General features: G+C 39.6%; 2 protein-coding genes and 1 long non-coding RNA gene across 4 annotated transcripts; all 3 read left to right on the top strand.

Moving 5' to 3' along the window:
* The first annotated feature begins 28 nt into the window (after positions 1–28).
* On the top strand, positions 29–9738 carry LOC114559722 (patatin-like phospholipase domain-containing protein 2). 2 transcript variants are annotated; one of them, XM_028584538.1, is made up of 9 exons: positions 29–119; positions 1650–1882; positions 2215–2280; positions 3028–3237; positions 7810–7870; positions 8013–8195; positions 8467–8611; positions 9071–9166; positions 9355–9738. In XM_028584538.1, the coding sequence occupies exons 1-9, from the start codon at positions 65–67 to the stop codon at positions 9674–9676; spliced, it is 1371 nt and encodes a 456-aa protein (XP_028440339.1). In that variant the 5' UTR covers positions 29–64; the 3' UTR covers positions 9677–9738. The 2 variants fall into 2 exon arrangements, with proteins under 2 accessions (XP_028440339.1, XP_028440338.1); XM_028584537.1 differs by having other exon boundaries at positions 37–412.
* Positions 9739–11468: 1730 nt separating this feature from the next.
* Positions 11469–16476, top strand: LOC114560097 (patatin-like phospholipase domain-containing protein 2). Its single transcript, XM_028585250.1, has 6 exons — positions 11469–11655; positions 14600–14832; positions 14958–15023; positions 15932–16141; positions 16314–16374; positions 16472–16476. The coding sequence occupies exons 1-6, from the start codon at positions 11469–11471 to the stop codon at positions 16474–16476; spliced, it is 762 nt and encodes a 253-aa protein (XP_028441051.1).
* Positions 16477–17102: 626 nt separating this feature from the next.
* LOC114560734 (uncharacterized) lies at positions 17103–17940 on the top strand. Its single transcript, XR_003693226.1, has 3 exons — positions 17103–17224; positions 17356–17430; positions 17647–17940. It is a non-coding gene; the product is annotated as an uncharacterized LOC114560734 (long non-coding RNA).
* Positions 17941–18135: the final 195 nt, after the last annotated feature.

Genomic DNA, 18135 nt, shown 5'->3' with positions numbered 1-18135 from the left:
TGACCTTTTCCAGCCAATAGGAAAAAAGTTCCCAATCAAACTAAACGACCATAAGCTATTTAAAATGGGAAATTACACAACAGTTGGTTATCTTTGTCACCTTTGGATGCTGTTTGCAGGTGAAGTGAAGGTAGCGGATGGCCAACAGTGATCGCCATCATTTTACATTTTAACAAGTTGAGATTTTGTCTAGTTAGTTTCTGTGGTGGAGTTGCAACTCAGAAGATGCTTGATTTGACGGAAGAGTGGAACATCTCCTTCGCAGGATGCGGTTTTATGGGTGTTTATTATGTTGGCGCCTGCTGCTGTATCCTTGAACGGTTCCCTCGCTTAATACAAGACGCCTCTAAAATCTGTGGAGCGTCTGCAGGTGCTGTGATGGCTGCTATTATTTCTGTTGGACTCCCCATCGGTGAGCTGAACGTTCCTTCTCGCCGACCAAACGTCATTCAAAAATCTGCCAGTTTAAAGCTGCGTTGGTAATTGGCAAATTGCCGGTGCGAATGAAACAATGATCAAGATGCTTTTTAAATCATTACGTTTTATTATATGATTCGGCATAGACATAGTTTTTATTACAGATAGTAATGCACTTCATAAGACCCACTGCGTGTACCCACATGGACCTCATTAGTTTCCTCATGGACATATACGCCAGAAATCATTTTGATCTGTGGAATTGTTGCTGTTTGCATCTTGTTTGGACAACTCAGATTTTCTGAATTCAAAAGTTAATAAAGGTAACAAACCTGTGCGCAGTTAAGAGAGTTTATTTGCTTTAGTTGACCTTCCATCACTTTGGCACAGAGTTTGTAGTGGCAAATTTTATTTTAACCATTATTGATTAATGATTTTAACCATTTGCTTAAAGATTGTTTAAAACCTCCATAGAATGCTGTTCCTTCCTCTTAGACTCAAGACTAGAGAGGGACAGCTGCAGCCATGAACTCTTAGCCTAGAAGCTTTATTTTTGGAGAGACACTAGCCTCTCATTTGTTTAACTTTTTAGCAGACAAAGTCGAGAAGGCCACAAAATCATGTTTCCTTCTGCCTCCTAAGATAAACTATTGTTTAGGCTAATGAAAAGAACAGGGGCAGAGGGGAAGGTAAGGATAGTTTGACTTTTCATGATGTCCTCTTTTCAACTATGGCCAGGCTAAAAGATAAAGTGAGAGGGGTGGCTAAAGAGGTTTTGACTATATGATGATGTGATGTTTTAGATTTTAGTTTAGAAATGCTCATTCAGTTGTACTGCGTGTACCCGTGAATCTGTATTCTCATATTTTGCAAAATTATAATAAATGCTCAAAGACCAGATTTTGGTTTAATTCTCAAACAGTCTTTATTCGTATTCATTTTTATCACTGATATTTACTAAACTCTGCTGCTGCAAGAAATTTCCATCACAAGTTTTAACTAGCCAGACAGATGGAATTTAAAACAAGAAATGCCAACACAAAAACAAAGGAGAGAGGGAGAGAGAGAGAGAAAAAAAAAAAACTCCTTAACACTTGGATGGGCAGAATCTGTACATGTTTGCAATCAAACCGATCCTTAACAGTTTTATTTAGAAAATAAGTAAATTCCCAAATTTCCAGTTCAGCATTTCTACAATAGATGCACTCTAATTACTGTGTTTCTGTGTGCAGATAAATGCTGTGCTGATTTGATGCTTATGGCCAAAGAGGGCAGGAAGCGCAAACTGGGGCCCCTGCACCCTGCTTTCAATCTGTTGCGGATAGTACGAGACTCTCTGATGGAGGGCCTTCCAGAAGACGCCCATGTTCGAGCCTCTGGGAAGCTCTGTGTGTCTCTGACCAGAGTGTCTGATGGGAAGAACGAACTAGTGACAAAGTTTGACAGCAAAGAGGAGCTTGTTCAGGTATATCTTACAATTTGGGAGGAAACTCTTTGGAGACACTTTAGTGTCTTAAAAAAGATGCAGTTGTAAATTGAGGAATATGTGGGGGCCATACCTTCCTTGAGCAGAACTGGAGGAGTGATTATTTATTTATTTATATTTTTTTTTTTCTCCCCAATAGTTTATGGTCATATCTAATTTTTAGCTTGAAATTTTAACCAGCACTGTCTCTTTTTAAAGTAAGACTTAAAATGGTATTAACTATTGTCAACATTTTTAAGAACTTAGTGTTTGTGTAACCATAGAGTTTTTGTTTCTGTAAATAATTTGCAGTAATGTCCTGCCTTTTCCAGGCCCTCTTATGCAGCTGCTTCGTCCCTTTCTACTGTGGTGTGATTCCACCTACTTACCGTGGAGTGGTGAGTGAACCACGAAGCTAGGACATGTAAAGTTTTCTCTTTAGCAAGGACATTTATAGTGAGCTTCACTCAGTCGGTCAACGTTCCAGCTCAGCATCATTTAGTACTCTTTATGGGGAACAGTTTACCTTGAAACTGCATCTAGACGGAGTTTAATGCCACTTCATGTGCTTAGATTAAAGCAAAATGTTAACCGTTTTGAATCTGTATTGATGCACATGTTTCTTAACCTCAACTTATCTGTGTTGTGGCCACTAGTCTTGGTGTAGTAGACCTATCCTGCTACCAGAGTGCACAGCACTAAATGTTCAAATTCTTGCATGAATGCACATGTAAGAAAATACAAAAGCCCTGCAATACCTTACGGAAAAATACAACCAAATATTAGACCACAAACTACAGCCTCTAATATTTCTAAAGTTAAACCTACAGCTCTTAGACACAGTGTCAACAATTACGAAGTGTCACATAGTTTTAGTTATTTTGTGTGGCTTTATTCTAATCTATACAGGGGGGTTGCATTCCACTCAAACTTTATACTTGCTCAATATACGTGTCAGGTTGATTTAGTTACTGTATGATATGTTTATTATTACATCTTCATGATAACTATGTACAATATTCTGGACAATATTCATAATTCTGAATATGTAAGAATTTATGGTTATGATGTCTTAGTCTTGTTATAGTGTTCCTTAATACATTTCTGGTTCTACCCACTGATCAACCTCTTTGTTTTCCACTCAGCATTATGTGGACGGTGCGATCAGTGACAACCAGCCACAGTGTTACACGAAAAACACGATCACGTTCTCTGCGTACGCCGGTGAGAGCGATCTCTGCCCTCGAGATAGCATGCTAATCTTCCACGAGGTGCGCTTCAACAACGTCAGCATCCAGGTCAACTCGGAGAACGTATACAGACTCACCAGCACCTTCTTCCCCCCGCCGCCTGAGGTGAGACACAGAAGCTACTGACTCTCTACTGCAGCAGTTAAAAGATTTATATTTGTTTAATTATTTCAGTTGGTTTTGCTTCTTTTTTAGTATCTCATCACAATCTACTTGCACAGGATTACACCTGAAGTATTTGTTATGCAACTATTTTGTACAGGATTCCTCTACAGTGAGACAATATGCTATTTGATAATCTTTATTTTAAAGATTATCTTTTGGGGCATTTCTCTTTTTTTATTATAGTAACAGTGAATAGACATGAATGGGGGAGAGAGTTAGCAGATGACACACAGCAAAGGGCCGCAGGTCCGATTCGAACCAGGGCCGCTGCAGGACTCAGCCAACATGGGGCGAACGCTCTTACTGGGTGAGCTAGAGGCCACCCCGCTATTTGACAATCTTAACACTAACCGATATCCACACTTATGGGCCATCCATGTGTCTTGAAGGAGATGAAAACACGTTTCCAAAGTTTGTTGTCAAGTCCTGCCTCTGCTGGTCAGAAATGGCTTATTGCCATCTTAAATGTACAGCACACAAACATGTTCCATTTATGTTGATCCCAATGGACTGAATGCCTGCAATATTGTATAGAACAGGGATCTTAAACAGGGCTTCTAGGACCCCTAGGAGGTCTTCAAAGTCAATGCAGGGGGGCCTAAAAATTTGTCTTGATGTTTGAAGTTTTTTTTCAAAAATGAAGTCTTAACAGGAATCTAACGTTATCAACAAATATAAATCCGGCCCTGATGATAGGCTTACTGGCCTATAGGTAAAGTAGCCATCCACAGATACAGTTCATCCTAAGGATTCACTGTGTCACATGTTTTAACATTAAAGGGGTGATAGCATGATTATATGATTGTATTTCACACTGTTCCTTAAAGGTCCAATATGTAATATTTGTACTGTAATAAATCCAAAAATGACACCAATGCCTCATCAGATATTAATGAAACATGTTAAACTGAAATTCTATCTTTTCTGACAACAATGCTAATGTCACTATTTTTTCTTTTTGAAATTTACATTCCGTGACGGAATTTATGTTTATGCTTTGATCTGTGTGTTGTTATCAACGGCCCAGTTTGACAGCCAGGCCGGGTTGCCAGATATACCTGTAAAAACGTAAACCCAGCACGTTACAGCAGCAAACAAACGAACCGGATCAACGGAGATAGATTATACAGGACATTAAAAAAAGAAAAATGCATGTTTCTAACAGTTGCGTGACCAGAGACGTAACAACCCCCTGGTAAATATTGGAGATGGAGACAGCTTAGATCCCAAAAGGACGCAGAGTTGGCTTATTTTCTCCTGAACAGGTAAGCATTAGCTTCAGGCTAATTTATCACAGCTACTAGGAGGGGCATTTTTTGTGAGGTTGTTGTGTTTTTAGCGGTTCATACTGTAATTTTAAGCCAAAAAAGTGTGTCTGTCAGTTGGTTACAGAGCTCCGCGTGAGCACGGGCTTTTATGACTGTCAATATAGCCAGCATCTAACGTTAGCTACTCTGCTGTGCTGTGGAGTAATGTCTGGCTATGTGAGACTAGCATCTAACGTTAGCTACTCCGCTGTGCTGTGGAGTAACGTCTGGCTATGTGAGAAAAGCGTCTAGCAACATTGTTGTGAATGCTGCGGTCTCAGCCTGGCAACCTCCGTGAACTTCGAGTCTGGGCAGGAGGGGGCGGGGGAAACAACTCTCCAGTATTTTGAATTGGTAGTGCAGTAACTATTTTAACCGCTAGCTGCCAGTATTGCATACAATATTACATATTGCACCTTTTAGGTCTCATAATAGGGTATGTAACATTGGTTGGGCTGAAAATGGCCCGAGTGCTATTCTATGTAACCTTAACTACCCTGTGAATATGGCCCTATTTGGAACCAGAGCTTTTCTTCCAAATATGGTATGCTCATGAATATTTAGATGAGCTGCGTGCTGATTGGTTGAGCGAACCACATACATTGGTGATGAGACAGCAGGTCTCACATTTCAGACACTGCAATGTTATACATTGTCTGCTATTTCGTTATTAAATTCGCTTCTGAGACTTTTTTTTTTTTTTAAATGCGAGAAATCAACTATATAAACTTAATATGGGGCATTTTATGAAAATTGATGGCTAATTGCAAATTTGGTAAGACATGTCGGACTTCAGGAGCTCCACACAGTCTGATGAGAAAGCGGCAGCCTGCTGGGCTCCATACCCAGGGCAAAGTCACAGTTTCTGGGTTACTGGACTACTGGGGCTTGGGGCTCCAGAGCTGGCCGGCGGCCGGCATAACTATAGTATATTTACAGTTTTTGAATTTCGTCACGCCACTTATTTTACAGCTACCCCAAGGTCTTACAAAGCTTAGCTAAAACTTTTGTCCAATTTCAATTTAATGCATTTTTGTGAATTTCAGAGGTCTCGTTAGGAGTAGGCTATCTAGCTCTCATTGATAGAGCTCCATCCAGCTCACCGCGGGTGAGAGTGAGTCAATGAGACTCGCGGACAAGAGGCGTTTATTTCCAGTGTTGGGCAAGTTACTTCCAAAATGTAATACATTATAGATTACTAGTTACTGTCATTTGAGAGTAATTAGTTATATTACCATATTACTGTCTCTGAATTGTAATGCGTTACACTACTTTTGCATTACTTTTGAGTTACTTTCACCAAAATAACAGTGGAAGTTTGACTTGGCAGCTAGCTTGTGAATTTCACCACTGAATCAATAAAGTCTCATCTTTATCCACTTTAATACATCAGATTATTCATAATATTTTGTATAATTAATATGAATATGCAAAGTAACTAAAGCTATAAAAAATAGATAAGTAAAATGTACAATAGACAAGTAGGAGAAAATGAAAATACTCAAAAGTACCTTACAGTTGTATTGAATTACGGCATTGTTGTAAAATGTTTGTTTAATGCACTTTAATAAGAAATTCATGTTTAGTTTAAAACAGTCTAAAGGAAATTGTCAATTATAGTGTGATTAAAACTCACTATTTACATTATTTACAGTACTTGATTTACAGCTATGTGAATAGGTCCACAACCTTATTTGTTTAACAGTAATTTAGTTTTACTGCGAACCGTCACAGGAAGTGCTTTTATTTTGAAGTAGCCTACACGGAAGTTGTCGGTTGTGTACCTTGTGTACTCTTGCTAGCTTACTGAGATGTAACGGTTATGCATGTTGTTGATGCAACCAATACTATGGATGCAACATGTCCGTCAAGCTAAGTTGCTCACTTTCTTGTTTGTAAAACGGCATCTATAATAATTATTACTGTTCATTACCGAAACATATTGAACAGTAAATGGTCACAGTAAAAGACAAGCGTTTTTGGTCGTCAAGCCATTCCACTACAGGCAGAGTTACTGTCCACGGCTGATAAACTGCAATGATATTTACGTGTAACAAGCCTAAACATTAATTCCCGACATGTTTAAATCTGTCAGCGGCTCGGACACACTGCTGTCCACGCTGACGTACACTCACCTGTTGGGACACAGATGTTATGAAAGAATACTCACGGCTTTTTTTTTCCTGTGAACAAATGCTTCACGGTGTTGGGAAATTCTTAAAAAAATGTTGCGTTAAAATGTGTTGTAACTCGCGTTACTGAGATTGTAACGGGAAATAATATTACCGAAATTTAATTAGTACTGCGTTATATTACTGCGTACAGCAAAAAGGAATACATTACTGTAACGCGTTACTCCCAACACTGTTTATTTCCCCGATTGTTTGTTTAAATAACTCAACACACATATCCATTATTAAGATTAACTAGAACCTGTGGTAAGAGATTGCGGGCGTAACAAGCTCGCTGACCGCGCTCTCACTCACACACACCGGCCATTTAGCAGGAAGAGGCGAGGGAGAACAGCGAGCTGCAGGCCCTGGAGCTTTGTCAGGGCAGTGGCGTTTGGTAGTCCAGTAACCCAGAAACGGTGACTTTGCGCGGGTATGGAGCACCGCGGGCTGCCGGCCGTGACCGAGCTCCATCTAGCTCACAGCAGGCCGGGGTCTGTGAAGGAAGGCAGGCCGGGCGAGGAGGCAGCAACCCAGGCAGCACCAGCCGCTGAACTCCGACACACAGTCAGACAAAATTTGCAATTAGCCATCCATTTTCATAAAACTGCCCATATTTTACGTCTACATAGATTTCTTGCGTTAAAAAAAGTCTCAGAAATGAATTTAGTGATGAAATAGCAGATGAACAATGTATCCAATTTCTGAGATCTGTGCGACCTATCCTGTGCTACCTGATCTCAGATCAGTGGTGTAGCCTATGTAAATGTTGGCTGCGTGACAAAGAGAATGGAGCCAAATAAGGAGGAGCCACCGTGTTGACGTCAACTCGGTGGTTCGTTGAGATTTGCCTGTTTTCAGAGGCAGTTTCAAATCACCTCTTTAAAACATGACTTATAAAATCATGCCAACAAGTATTCTATGCTATTTTAATGGTTGAAGACTCCTGATATAGATTAAGCAGATTTAGCTTGCATCCTCACCCAGCACCTTTTTTTTTTATTTTATTTTTTTATTTTTTTTAAATTTTACAGGCAATGGCTGAAATCTGCCAGAAGGGCTATATGGATGCTCTCCGCTTCCTACAAGATAACAGTAAGGACATATTAATGGGGAAGGGGAAAGAATAGGGGAAGAAGTGTTTTTTTTTTTTTTTTTTTTTTATGAATTCTACTAGCAGCAGTATTCCAGTGATTCTTATTTCAGAAAATGTCTCCAATTTAAATGCCCATCACAGATCTGATCAGCACCGACAGTCCCATGAAAAGTTTGGAGACAAACTGTTGTGAGTGTAAGGTGAAGGAGCGGGCTGAAGAGTCCAATGAGAACGCACAACAGAATGGACTGAAACCACATCAGAAAGGACACTGGTGGCTGGATCCACAGCTCATAGAAAACCTCCCAGTTGCCATCAAAAAAGGTAAGGACAGGACATTGAAGGGTGGCTGACATGGTTGTGATCACCAGGGAAATCCTCATTTATACTCTGTCTGTCTGGAGCAAGCGCACATATATCGAGATTTACGTCTTGACGCGGTGCCCACGGGTTTGACTCCGACCTGTGGCCCTTTGCTGCATGTCATTTCCCTTCTCTCTCCCCTTTCATGTCTTCATCTGTCCTGTGGAATTAAAGGCCTAAAATGCCCCCAAAAAAATATGTCATGTTTGTTTTTTCGCTGTATTTGTGTCAGTGTTTTGTAAGGCCTGTAGGGAGGCACGTACTACGGATGCTGGTCTGTTGTCCCAGATGACAGAGTACCTGCCAAAGAAGGTGACTTCCTATCTGCAGATGCCCTGTGCTCGACCTGTTGACTCAGCCTTCTCCCTAGCCCAGAGGTACAGTGTATTAGCCAGGCTTTGCTCACCCTGTTACAATAAGAGATACAAATTTGTAATAGGCTTGCAGACCGTTTAGCACTATCTTCTCTGTGATCATGAAATCCAAACGGGCTACAACAAATGCTACACATGATTTGCAAATACTCTTTGGCGTAGATGTATTAAAGACTATGAACCACAGATGGATATTTAGGTAATGATAATGGTCTATTATAAATTATTTTCCAGGATAGTCTGCTGCAGTATCTAGGGCATTAAGTCTCTTCAATATCGTATAATTAAGCACATTAAGGCTTCATACTTCTACTCTGCTATAGTTGAAGGAAATATTGTAGTCTACTACATCTCTCTGACAGAAGGAGTTGCTTTGCAAGTAGTTTTTATTGTTTTTTTCACAATTAGAACTTTTTGTTATTCACTATTTGACTCACTGAGACTTTGGCTGTTCTTTGTTAGACTTGTGGACTGGATCCCAGATGTACATAGGGAAATGAGCTGGCTCTATGGCATGGCTGGAGACATGTGCAAAAATGCTTGGAAGGACAAGGACAGGTATGCGGTGTAATCCTTTCAAATTAAATACCTTTGAGAAAAAGGAAAAACTTCACGCTTGGCTGTACTTTGAGCTAAATGCCACTGTTGTAAATTTTCTGGAGAAGCAAAGTGGTGGACTGACACAAAACCGCTGGCTGCCATTCCTCACAAGACGAATCGTCGTCTCTACCCTGTGCTTTTTCCAGGGAGTCGTCAAGACTGCCACTAAGCCTGAATCAGAGAAAAGACACAAAGAATCTCCCAATGGCCTCCGAAACCACTCTCCCCTCCAGTCTTACCCTCACCTGGAACACACAAGAGGAGTTGGACCACATGCCTCTGACTCCACCTCTCACACCCATTGTCTGCCTCACCTCTGGGTTTGGTGAAGCTGCCACAGAGTCACCTAAAAGCGCAGGTACAGGCTGGGGTTTGGGCAGAGCTGTGGGGTGGATCCGAAATATTACTTCCGAGCAAACTAAAGACCTCAAGAAAACTGATTCGGTGTCCTTTTCTGCATTCAAGTAACTCTATTGGATATTGCACTGAAAGAAGAAAGCAAAAATGTTGAATAAATTATTGCAAAAAGATCCTGTGTTTTGTGGTGTCACTATCAAAGAAAATCAGTGGGTTTCTTAAATGTAATCGCTGCTACAGTAGTACTAACTCTTCTGGCTTACTGGACATTAATGTCCTGCGTCATCCTCCAACTGTCTCCCATGAGTTTTTTTTTTTTTTTTTTTGAAAGCTTCACACAGCTTTATGAATATAAATACTGTATGTCAAAGACTCATGCAATGATCATGTCATGTAATTGTTGAATTAGAGTACTGGCACCTTTTTTGTTCTAATTCAGGCACTGTGTAAGTGGCAGTATCTCACGGAGAATCATTACTCAACTGCAGATCCTGTCAGCTCTTTGGAGCTTTTTAGCATCTTTTAGCTCATTATTTTGGTCTTTCTAGCAGTATGTACAGTACCTAAACATTACTTGCTCAGCACCAAACAGCAGACAGACAAAGTTAGAGACTAGCTGGTGAGCATGGTGGAGCATTTAGCAGCTAAAGCCATATATTTTTCTCAGCTGGTGGTAGAATACTAGACTTCCATCCGTTGGGTGAACAGAAACACAACTCTAAATGAATGTTCCTCTGCTTCTGCTGGATTTTTAAATGGGCAACAGTTTAACTTTTCTACATAACTTTACAAGGTGTTAATATTTCAGTGTTTTGTTCCGCTGCCCCCAAGTGGAAAAAATGTACTATTAATGCTGCTTCAAGGTAGCCTAGAAATCTAGACGCACCATTTTGTGGGTCTGGCTTGTCAGGCTAGCTTCAAGGTGAAATGAGTATCTACTTCTAGTAGAATTTGAGCACTTTGTCATTTTAACAAAGCACAACAAAACAAATTGCCTTAGCATTCAACAACTTAAGCTCCAGTGAGACAAAAGGTCTTGTTACCGAATACTAACCTGATGCTAAAAAATAGCTAAAATACGGAGGTCTTCAAATATAGAAAGTACGGCTAGAAAACAAACGTCTTATCAGTCACATATGCTGTTGGAACAAATTTAAAACCGCACTAGGTCATAAATGTATGTAAACATATCTATCTATTTTACAAAAACATGTAGGACCTTACTAAAGAGAAAAAAAGGGTAATCCCTCTCAATCATTACTTATGACCCTCTAGAAATGTGTCTGTATCTGCAGAGACCTTTCCCAAGTCCTCCATAATAATTCTAAAAACAAACATAAAAAAGCAGCAGCATCTAAAAATGATAATAATCCAGTGAATAATAAGTATACGGCAAACCTGCATAGGCTGGATACAAATTGTTTCCATATAGTAAGTAGCTTCATATATTGTATTTCAAACTTGTACTTGTGTTTCTCTTTGTATGATGATGTGCAACAAATCGTCAAAAGCTGGAAGGTACAAGTACAGCAATCCCTCTGAATAACATTGTTGTCCCCCATGCCCCTCTTTGTACCCAGGATGTTGGTTATGAAAGTAAGTTATGAAAACAGTATCACATGTCATGCAGCTGGCCTAAATACACGTAAAAAGGTGACGTGACCAGCCTGTTTTCTATTTTGAAACATGTGACATTTGAGCCTAGTAAGTTGTGCAATACTATAGCACAGCCAACTGAAGCACTGTCCATTTCACCTGGTAATGTAGTAGAGATAAGACTGTGTTTACATCTTGGGGAATATTGAAAGAAATCCAAATGCACCGGCTGAACTCTGATAGATGATTGAAAAGACTACAGGGACTACATAGATGTGGATTTAAGTTGATGGAAACCTCAGAGAAGATGTTTAACTGGGACGAAGAGTGGAACATCTCTTTTGCAGGCTGTGGATTCAGATGTATTTACTACCTGGGAGCTTTGAGCTGTATCCTTGAGCGGGTCCCACAGCTTGTTCATGGAGCCTCTAAGATCTGCGGAGCTTCATCTGGCTGTCTTGTGGCTGCAGCTCTGGCTGTTGGGATTCCCATCGGTGAGTTTACTGTACATTTGGCAGACATATCACAATGATCAACTAATTTATTCATTCATTTAACCTTTATTTGTACTTGAGAGATCATTGAGGAATGACCCTTATGACCGAGTCAATTACAAAAACAAAGAAAAACAAACCGATATATACACAGAAAAGGCATACCATGCCAATACAACTTTCCTATTGGAGACAAATAATTTGATAGACACATTAAGATAATTAAGTTTTATAAAAAAAAAGCCCTGCAATTTTGCAATTATGGTAGGTCATTTCAAAGATAAATTAAAATAAATGAAATGTAAAATAAAATGCAGCTATCTAAAACAATTACAAGTAGAGGTGGGGAGGTTTAAGATTAAAAGTGTATTCATGTCAATGTCCAAAAGGTATGAGTGAATTGATTTTAAGGAAGTGCTGTATTTTGGTCCAGGAGTCGGATGCACTTAAATTAAAATCAGTTTTACCAAGTTCAGACCGAGCTCATGGAACATGAAGGAAGAGCCAGTCAGTCAGTAGAGTGTGTCTGATTTTAGCCCATCTGAGTGACGAAGGAAATCTGAAAGGTAATTTGGTAATTTTCCAATAAGGGCTTTAAAAAAGATAAGATGTGTGAGTATCCCATCTCTCTTGGAGAATAGAACACCCAACCCTATAATATAAAAATACAATGATGTGTGCCACATCACCGGTAAATAATACATTTGAAGGCAGAGTGCTGGACTGAGTGCAGAGGTTTAAGAGTTAAAGAGGATGTGTCTTTTTTTTTTTTTTCTTTTTTTTTTTACATTTTCATTGATTTATTTGCAAATCAAGCCAAAAAAAACCCCAAAATATATTACATACAGAACAGTTAATCTTTAGCTACTGAAGCATATTACCCTTTCAAAGGCATGAACTCCTTCTTGTGAAATAATTCTAGTCAAAACACAACAGAGGGCTCAGCCCAGTTAACTTTAAAAGAGAGGATGAAAGTTAGACCTATACCTTAGAGTGAGCTTTGCCTAATTAAATACACAGCATATATAAAATATACTAAATACATAGCATATAGCGGTAGAGGATGCGTGTCTAATAAATAACATAAATCACATGAAAATTACAAACATGGCACAACAACTGCCTCAACAACCATTTTCCTACCAAAGGTGGGAAAGATGGTTTTCTTTGTGGTTAGAGTTTATAGCCCATTAGACCAAGCTATTATGTAATGAATTATGTTGGTTTCCTCTTTTTATATTTATTTAAAATAAACAAAATCTGACCCTAACTTTGCAGATAAATAAGTAATTTCTTAAGAAGTTATTTCTTTGTGGGTTTCAGTTGTTAGTTGGTTTAGACTAAAACATTACATAAATTGCAGTTTTGCACAAATAACCCCTTATACTGCCACCAAACCGCCATTACTGTTTTTTAAGTAGGGTTGGGCATCGTTTGGATTTTAACAATTCCGATTCCGATTCTTCCTTTCGATTACGGTTCTTATCGATTGTCGATTCCGGTTCTTATCGATTCCAGTTCTTTTTTGGGGTTGAGTAGAAACGGGTCACATGCTTATTTCACAAATAAGAGGAAAGTTTTATTTTGATTCAACGATGGTCTGCAGTTTTACTGGGCTTTTTCAATGTAAAAAAAAAAAACCACACTAGAGCGCTGCTTACTGTGCTCCATGGCTGCAACACGACAAGCGCCTGGTCGCTACGGAAAACAAAGCTTGCACATATTAAATTGGGAAGCGATGATTGGATTAGAAACCAAATCTTCCAAATGATTCCAATAAAGAAATGATTCCACTGTAATCGTAATTTTTGAAACTGTTCCAATTAGGAATCGGTTCTCGATGCCCAATCCTATTTTTAAGGTCATCTTGCCTAAACACTTGTGTCTCACCTATTTAAAAAAAAATGTTTTTTCTTGCATATATTTCGCTTTTATTCATATACTCTATTAGTCTATCAGCCCTTTATTGCCAGTGTGTCGGTGAATATAAACAAATAAAAGCTGTGTGTTTTTTTTTTTTTTAAATGAAACATTATGAAAGTTATATGATATTTATATTTTATAGACACTATTTATGGCTGCCACATTTTCTTCCTGTAGTAATTACAGTGCCTGGTTATTAAAAAAGTAGGTCAGGGATATGTTATCTCAGGTGTTGTCCCATATGTTATCACAAGTGCTGTTATTGATACCATACCTGGAGTAAATAAGTATTGTACTTGGCAAGTTTACTGACACATGCAGAGTTCATGCAATAGTAAGAGCAAATTCCATAGGTCGTGGAGTTTTGCAAAGCAAAGGGAGGCCAAGGACTCACTCACTCACTCTCTCTCTCTCTCACACACACACACACACACACACACACACACACACACACACACACACACACACACACACAATAAAAACTATTTTAATAATGTAACAACCTTTAAATTATAATGACAAAAGTTACTAGAACCATTAAAGCAACAGCAAAGAAAGAAGAGATGAGAAACAAATCAGCTATAAACAAGAGTCAATTATTTCCTATATTACCCAGAATGCATTTTACAGCTCTAAGAGAAGGAGCCAAGTTAGTCGGGGGTACACATTTTGTTTCTTCAGTACATCAAAGATCAAAGGATCACAAAATAGCTAAAAAAATATGACAAAAATATAAAAAGTTAATTTTATTAAAAGTTTAATGTTATTAATTCTTCTTTTTTTAAGATTATTTTTAGGACATTTTAGGCCTTTATTGTTATAGGACAGATGGAGACATGAAAGGGGAGAGAAAGGGGGAATGACATGAAGCAAAGGGCCGCAGGTCAGAGTTGAACCCGCAGCCGCGGCATCAAGGAGTAAAACCTCTATAAATGGGCGCATGCTCTACCAGGTGAGCTACCCAGGCGCCCAGTGTTATCCATTCGGACTCTGACTGATTTCTCCACATTTTCCACCTCAGAGCAGTTCTGTGTTGATGTTTTGACCGTGGCCAAAGAGGCCAGAAAACACACGCTGGGAGTTTTCCACCCGACCTTCAGTCTGCTGCGGACGGTACGGGACACCCTGCTGGAGAAGCTCCCAGCAGACGCCCACCTTCGTGCGTCCGGAAAGCTCTGCGTGTCCCTCACCAGACTGGCTGATCGGAAGAACGTTTTAGTGTCAGAGTTTGACAGCAGAGAGGAGCTCATTCAGGTAGAATGGAGAGCTGAGAGAGACCGTAAAGGTTTGCAGTCTGGTCACAGCATCTATTCTGATAGTATGCCAGGAGCTGGGGGGCTGATATCTAAAGTTTTGGTCTGCATTGTCTACCTTTGCAGGCTCTGATGTGCAGTTGCTTTTTCCCTGTTTACTGTGGTTCCATCCCTCCTTCATACCGCGGAGTGGTGAGTAAATATACCGTACATTTCCAAAGTTAGGTTTTTGTGAGAGGATTAGAAGGAAATGGTTATACAGTATGGTGTGTTCTTTACTTTAAAGCCCCTGTAATCAGATTAAGAAACAAAAATGAATCTAAATTGGGATTTCTGACACTCACCTACTTCATTATGTACAGGGAGAAGGGGAAAAAAAAGTAACTAGCATTCCAGGGCCTATTTTGTTTCAGTTATTATTACTCCTAGGAAATACTTTATTCACTTTGTTTAATACAAACATTTGCTGTCACACGGGAAGAATAAGCTGGGCATTCTTTCAGAGCTGCCTTTGTGCTTCCATGTTTGTCCTGTCATACAAGGAGACACATTGCTGTGATTTTGCATATATTCTTGTAATGGCTTGTCTGGGATGTAATGTGTATGTAGGAAGAGTAGCTGACTGCTACGGCATCACATAATGGGGATCCTTTTAATAAATGACAAACAATAAACAACAGTTGATACCAGTTTCTTCACTAACATTAGCTTCAATCGCCCAGCATACCTTGCAGCCAGAAGACGTAAAGTTAGGGGTACTGTCCAAGCTTTTTCTCACATCTAAAAATGTTTTTTTTTTTCTCTCTCTCTAATGACACTTTAAAGTCATAGCTAAATATTCACGCTCCTTCTTTAGGAGTTGCAGAAGGTACTCTGGGTAATGTAGGAAAATCAGTAATTGAAGTAAAATACACAGGCAAAGGGGAAAGCAAACCAAAAAAAGTTGTTGTCAAAATAATTCCTTGAATGAACTGAACATGTCTTAACTACGACTGGTAATCCATTCAGACATGCCTCTTACATGAAGACAAAGATACAGTTCATGCAATACGCATTCAGCAGGGTACACAATTAGACTACATTCAGTCCTTTCTCTTCAGCACTATATGGATGGAGCCCTGAGCAACAACATGCCTCTGTTTGAGCAGAGAAACACCATCACTATGGCCCCATTCTCTGGCGAGAGCGACATTTGCCCCACAGAGGGTACATTCAACTTCTTCGAAGTGCACTACAGCAACTTTAGCATCCAGGTCAACACCGGCAATGTGCATCGGATCTGTACATCCTTCCTCCCTCCCACACTTGAAGTGGGTGCTTTTTCTTTAAAACAGTGTTGTTGTTTTTTAACTCGGAGCTTTCACAGTAAAGAAAAAATCTCTAGTCCTCTTTTCTGTCACACATATAAAAAAACAAATGTATCCTGAGATGTGTAAGCTGTCCTCTGTAATGTAAAGAAAGAACAAACTTTGTTTTTGACAGAAGCTGGCTGAGATCTGCCACAACGGCTATGTGGATGCCCTTCATTTCCTGAGAGAAAGAGGTAAGTTCCTCCACGTTCATCCTCCTCACAACTGAATACATGTAATCAGTCAACTGTCTGTTATAGATCTGCTTGGAACACCGTATCCTCCCCTCAGTTTGATGGTGGAGACGGACACAGTCAAACCTGCTTGTTGTGAGCCCGTGAAGACACTTTCGAATGGACAAAACCCTCATCAGGAAGATCATTGGTGGCTGGACGTGAAAGTCATAGAGCACCTCCCAGTTAGCTTCAAGAAAGGTAAAGGGGGTGGGGGTGGGGGGGGAAGGTCTCAGCAGTTGGCAGGTTTTTAAGTCAAAGAAAGGGTTTAGTTGGCTTCAAAAGAGGGTGAGCGGTATGATTAAATGTACGGTTTAGGTTTATTCATAGGCGTAATTTACAGGGGGGGTGGGGGAGATTACAACCCCCCCCAAAAATCAAAACTGGCCAGTGCAACAAGCACTTAACCACCGCACGCTCCTGCGAAGCTCCTCAGTGCAGGATCATCCCTGGAGATGTGCATTGTAAGTGGTAAATTAAAGGTTAAAATTATAAATAAAATACAAATGCACATTCTTGCATAAAATTAAATCTACCACATGAAAAATAAAAGATAATGACAAAATTACCTCAATAATTCATTAAAAAATAATTTATGATGCGATGAATGAACTGAATGTGGGAGCCCAACCTAAATAAACCACAGAAAATTGTGTGTGCGTGTGTTAGTGCTGTGTGAGGCGTGCAGGGACAGTCATTGTGGCGACACCCAGTGGTCTCAGCTCACTGAGTTCCGTCCAGTGAAAGCAGTTCTGTATCTGCTGGCCCTCCTCATGCTGCCCATTGAGCTGACCTTCTCACTCACCAAAAGGTAAAGGGTCTGTAACCACAAGGGAATAAAGCAAGATAATTACAGTCCCTTAATATCCTACTCCATTCTCTAATTAGTGGCATCACTTTGATTTTGTACACTTACACTATATTGGTCTTTTATTGTGACAGCATATTACCACTGTTGACATCGACTGCAGATCTCTGCAAGCAGACATGGAACAGCAGAGCCTAGGACCCCAGCAGGTGTGTGCTTGGAAGTTCATAATTTGACGTGTTATTTAACCTTGAGTTTATCAAATTAATAATAAATTAATTACCGTAAATATTAGTTATTCTATACATAGCCCTACACAACCTCTTTGCCAAACTAATAACACTTTATAAAAGAATTTAATGGCAAAACCCCTATTTATGAAGATGCTTAGTTTGTCTCTATGTTCTCATCTTTGTATTCTCCAGCGCATTGTCAGAGCAGCATTGCGGCAGAAAGCCCTCTAACTCAGCCCTCAGAATGGAGTAGACCAAAACATTAAACCCTTGACCTCAACGCTTAGCCCAAATCCTGCCAAACTCTTCAGTAGGATAACAGCGGTAACCTGGACCTCTTCTAACGCACATCTACCTGTACAGGCCCTTCCAACTTTCCCACCCCCAATACACCTGCTTGGTGAGGTGACTTTAAACCACAGATGTAAACGGACACTTCATCACCCATCAACCAGGCAGGAAAAAGACTGTTTATCATTGCAGATGTAAAACCTTTTATGAATGGAATATGATATTTATCACCTATTAGATTTTTTAAGATTGTTAGATTTATCAGAAATAGAGTAGCTTATTTATAATCTTTTAACACTTGTGTACTTCTGTATAGAAGAAATGCTTGTTTGGATTTGTCACTCATATGTATCGACCCAAAAACCATCTGGCATTGTGACCAAAAGCTTA

This window comes from Perca flavescens, chromosome 8, assembly GCF_004354835.1.
Source record: "Perca flavescens isolate YP-PL-M2 chromosome 8, PFLA_1.0, whole genome shotgun sequence".
Classification (NCBI taxonomy): domain Eukaryota; kingdom Metazoa; phylum Chordata; class Actinopteri; order Perciformes; family Percidae; genus Perca; species Perca flavescens.
This window is presented reverse-complemented; position numbering and strand designations above follow the sequence as displayed.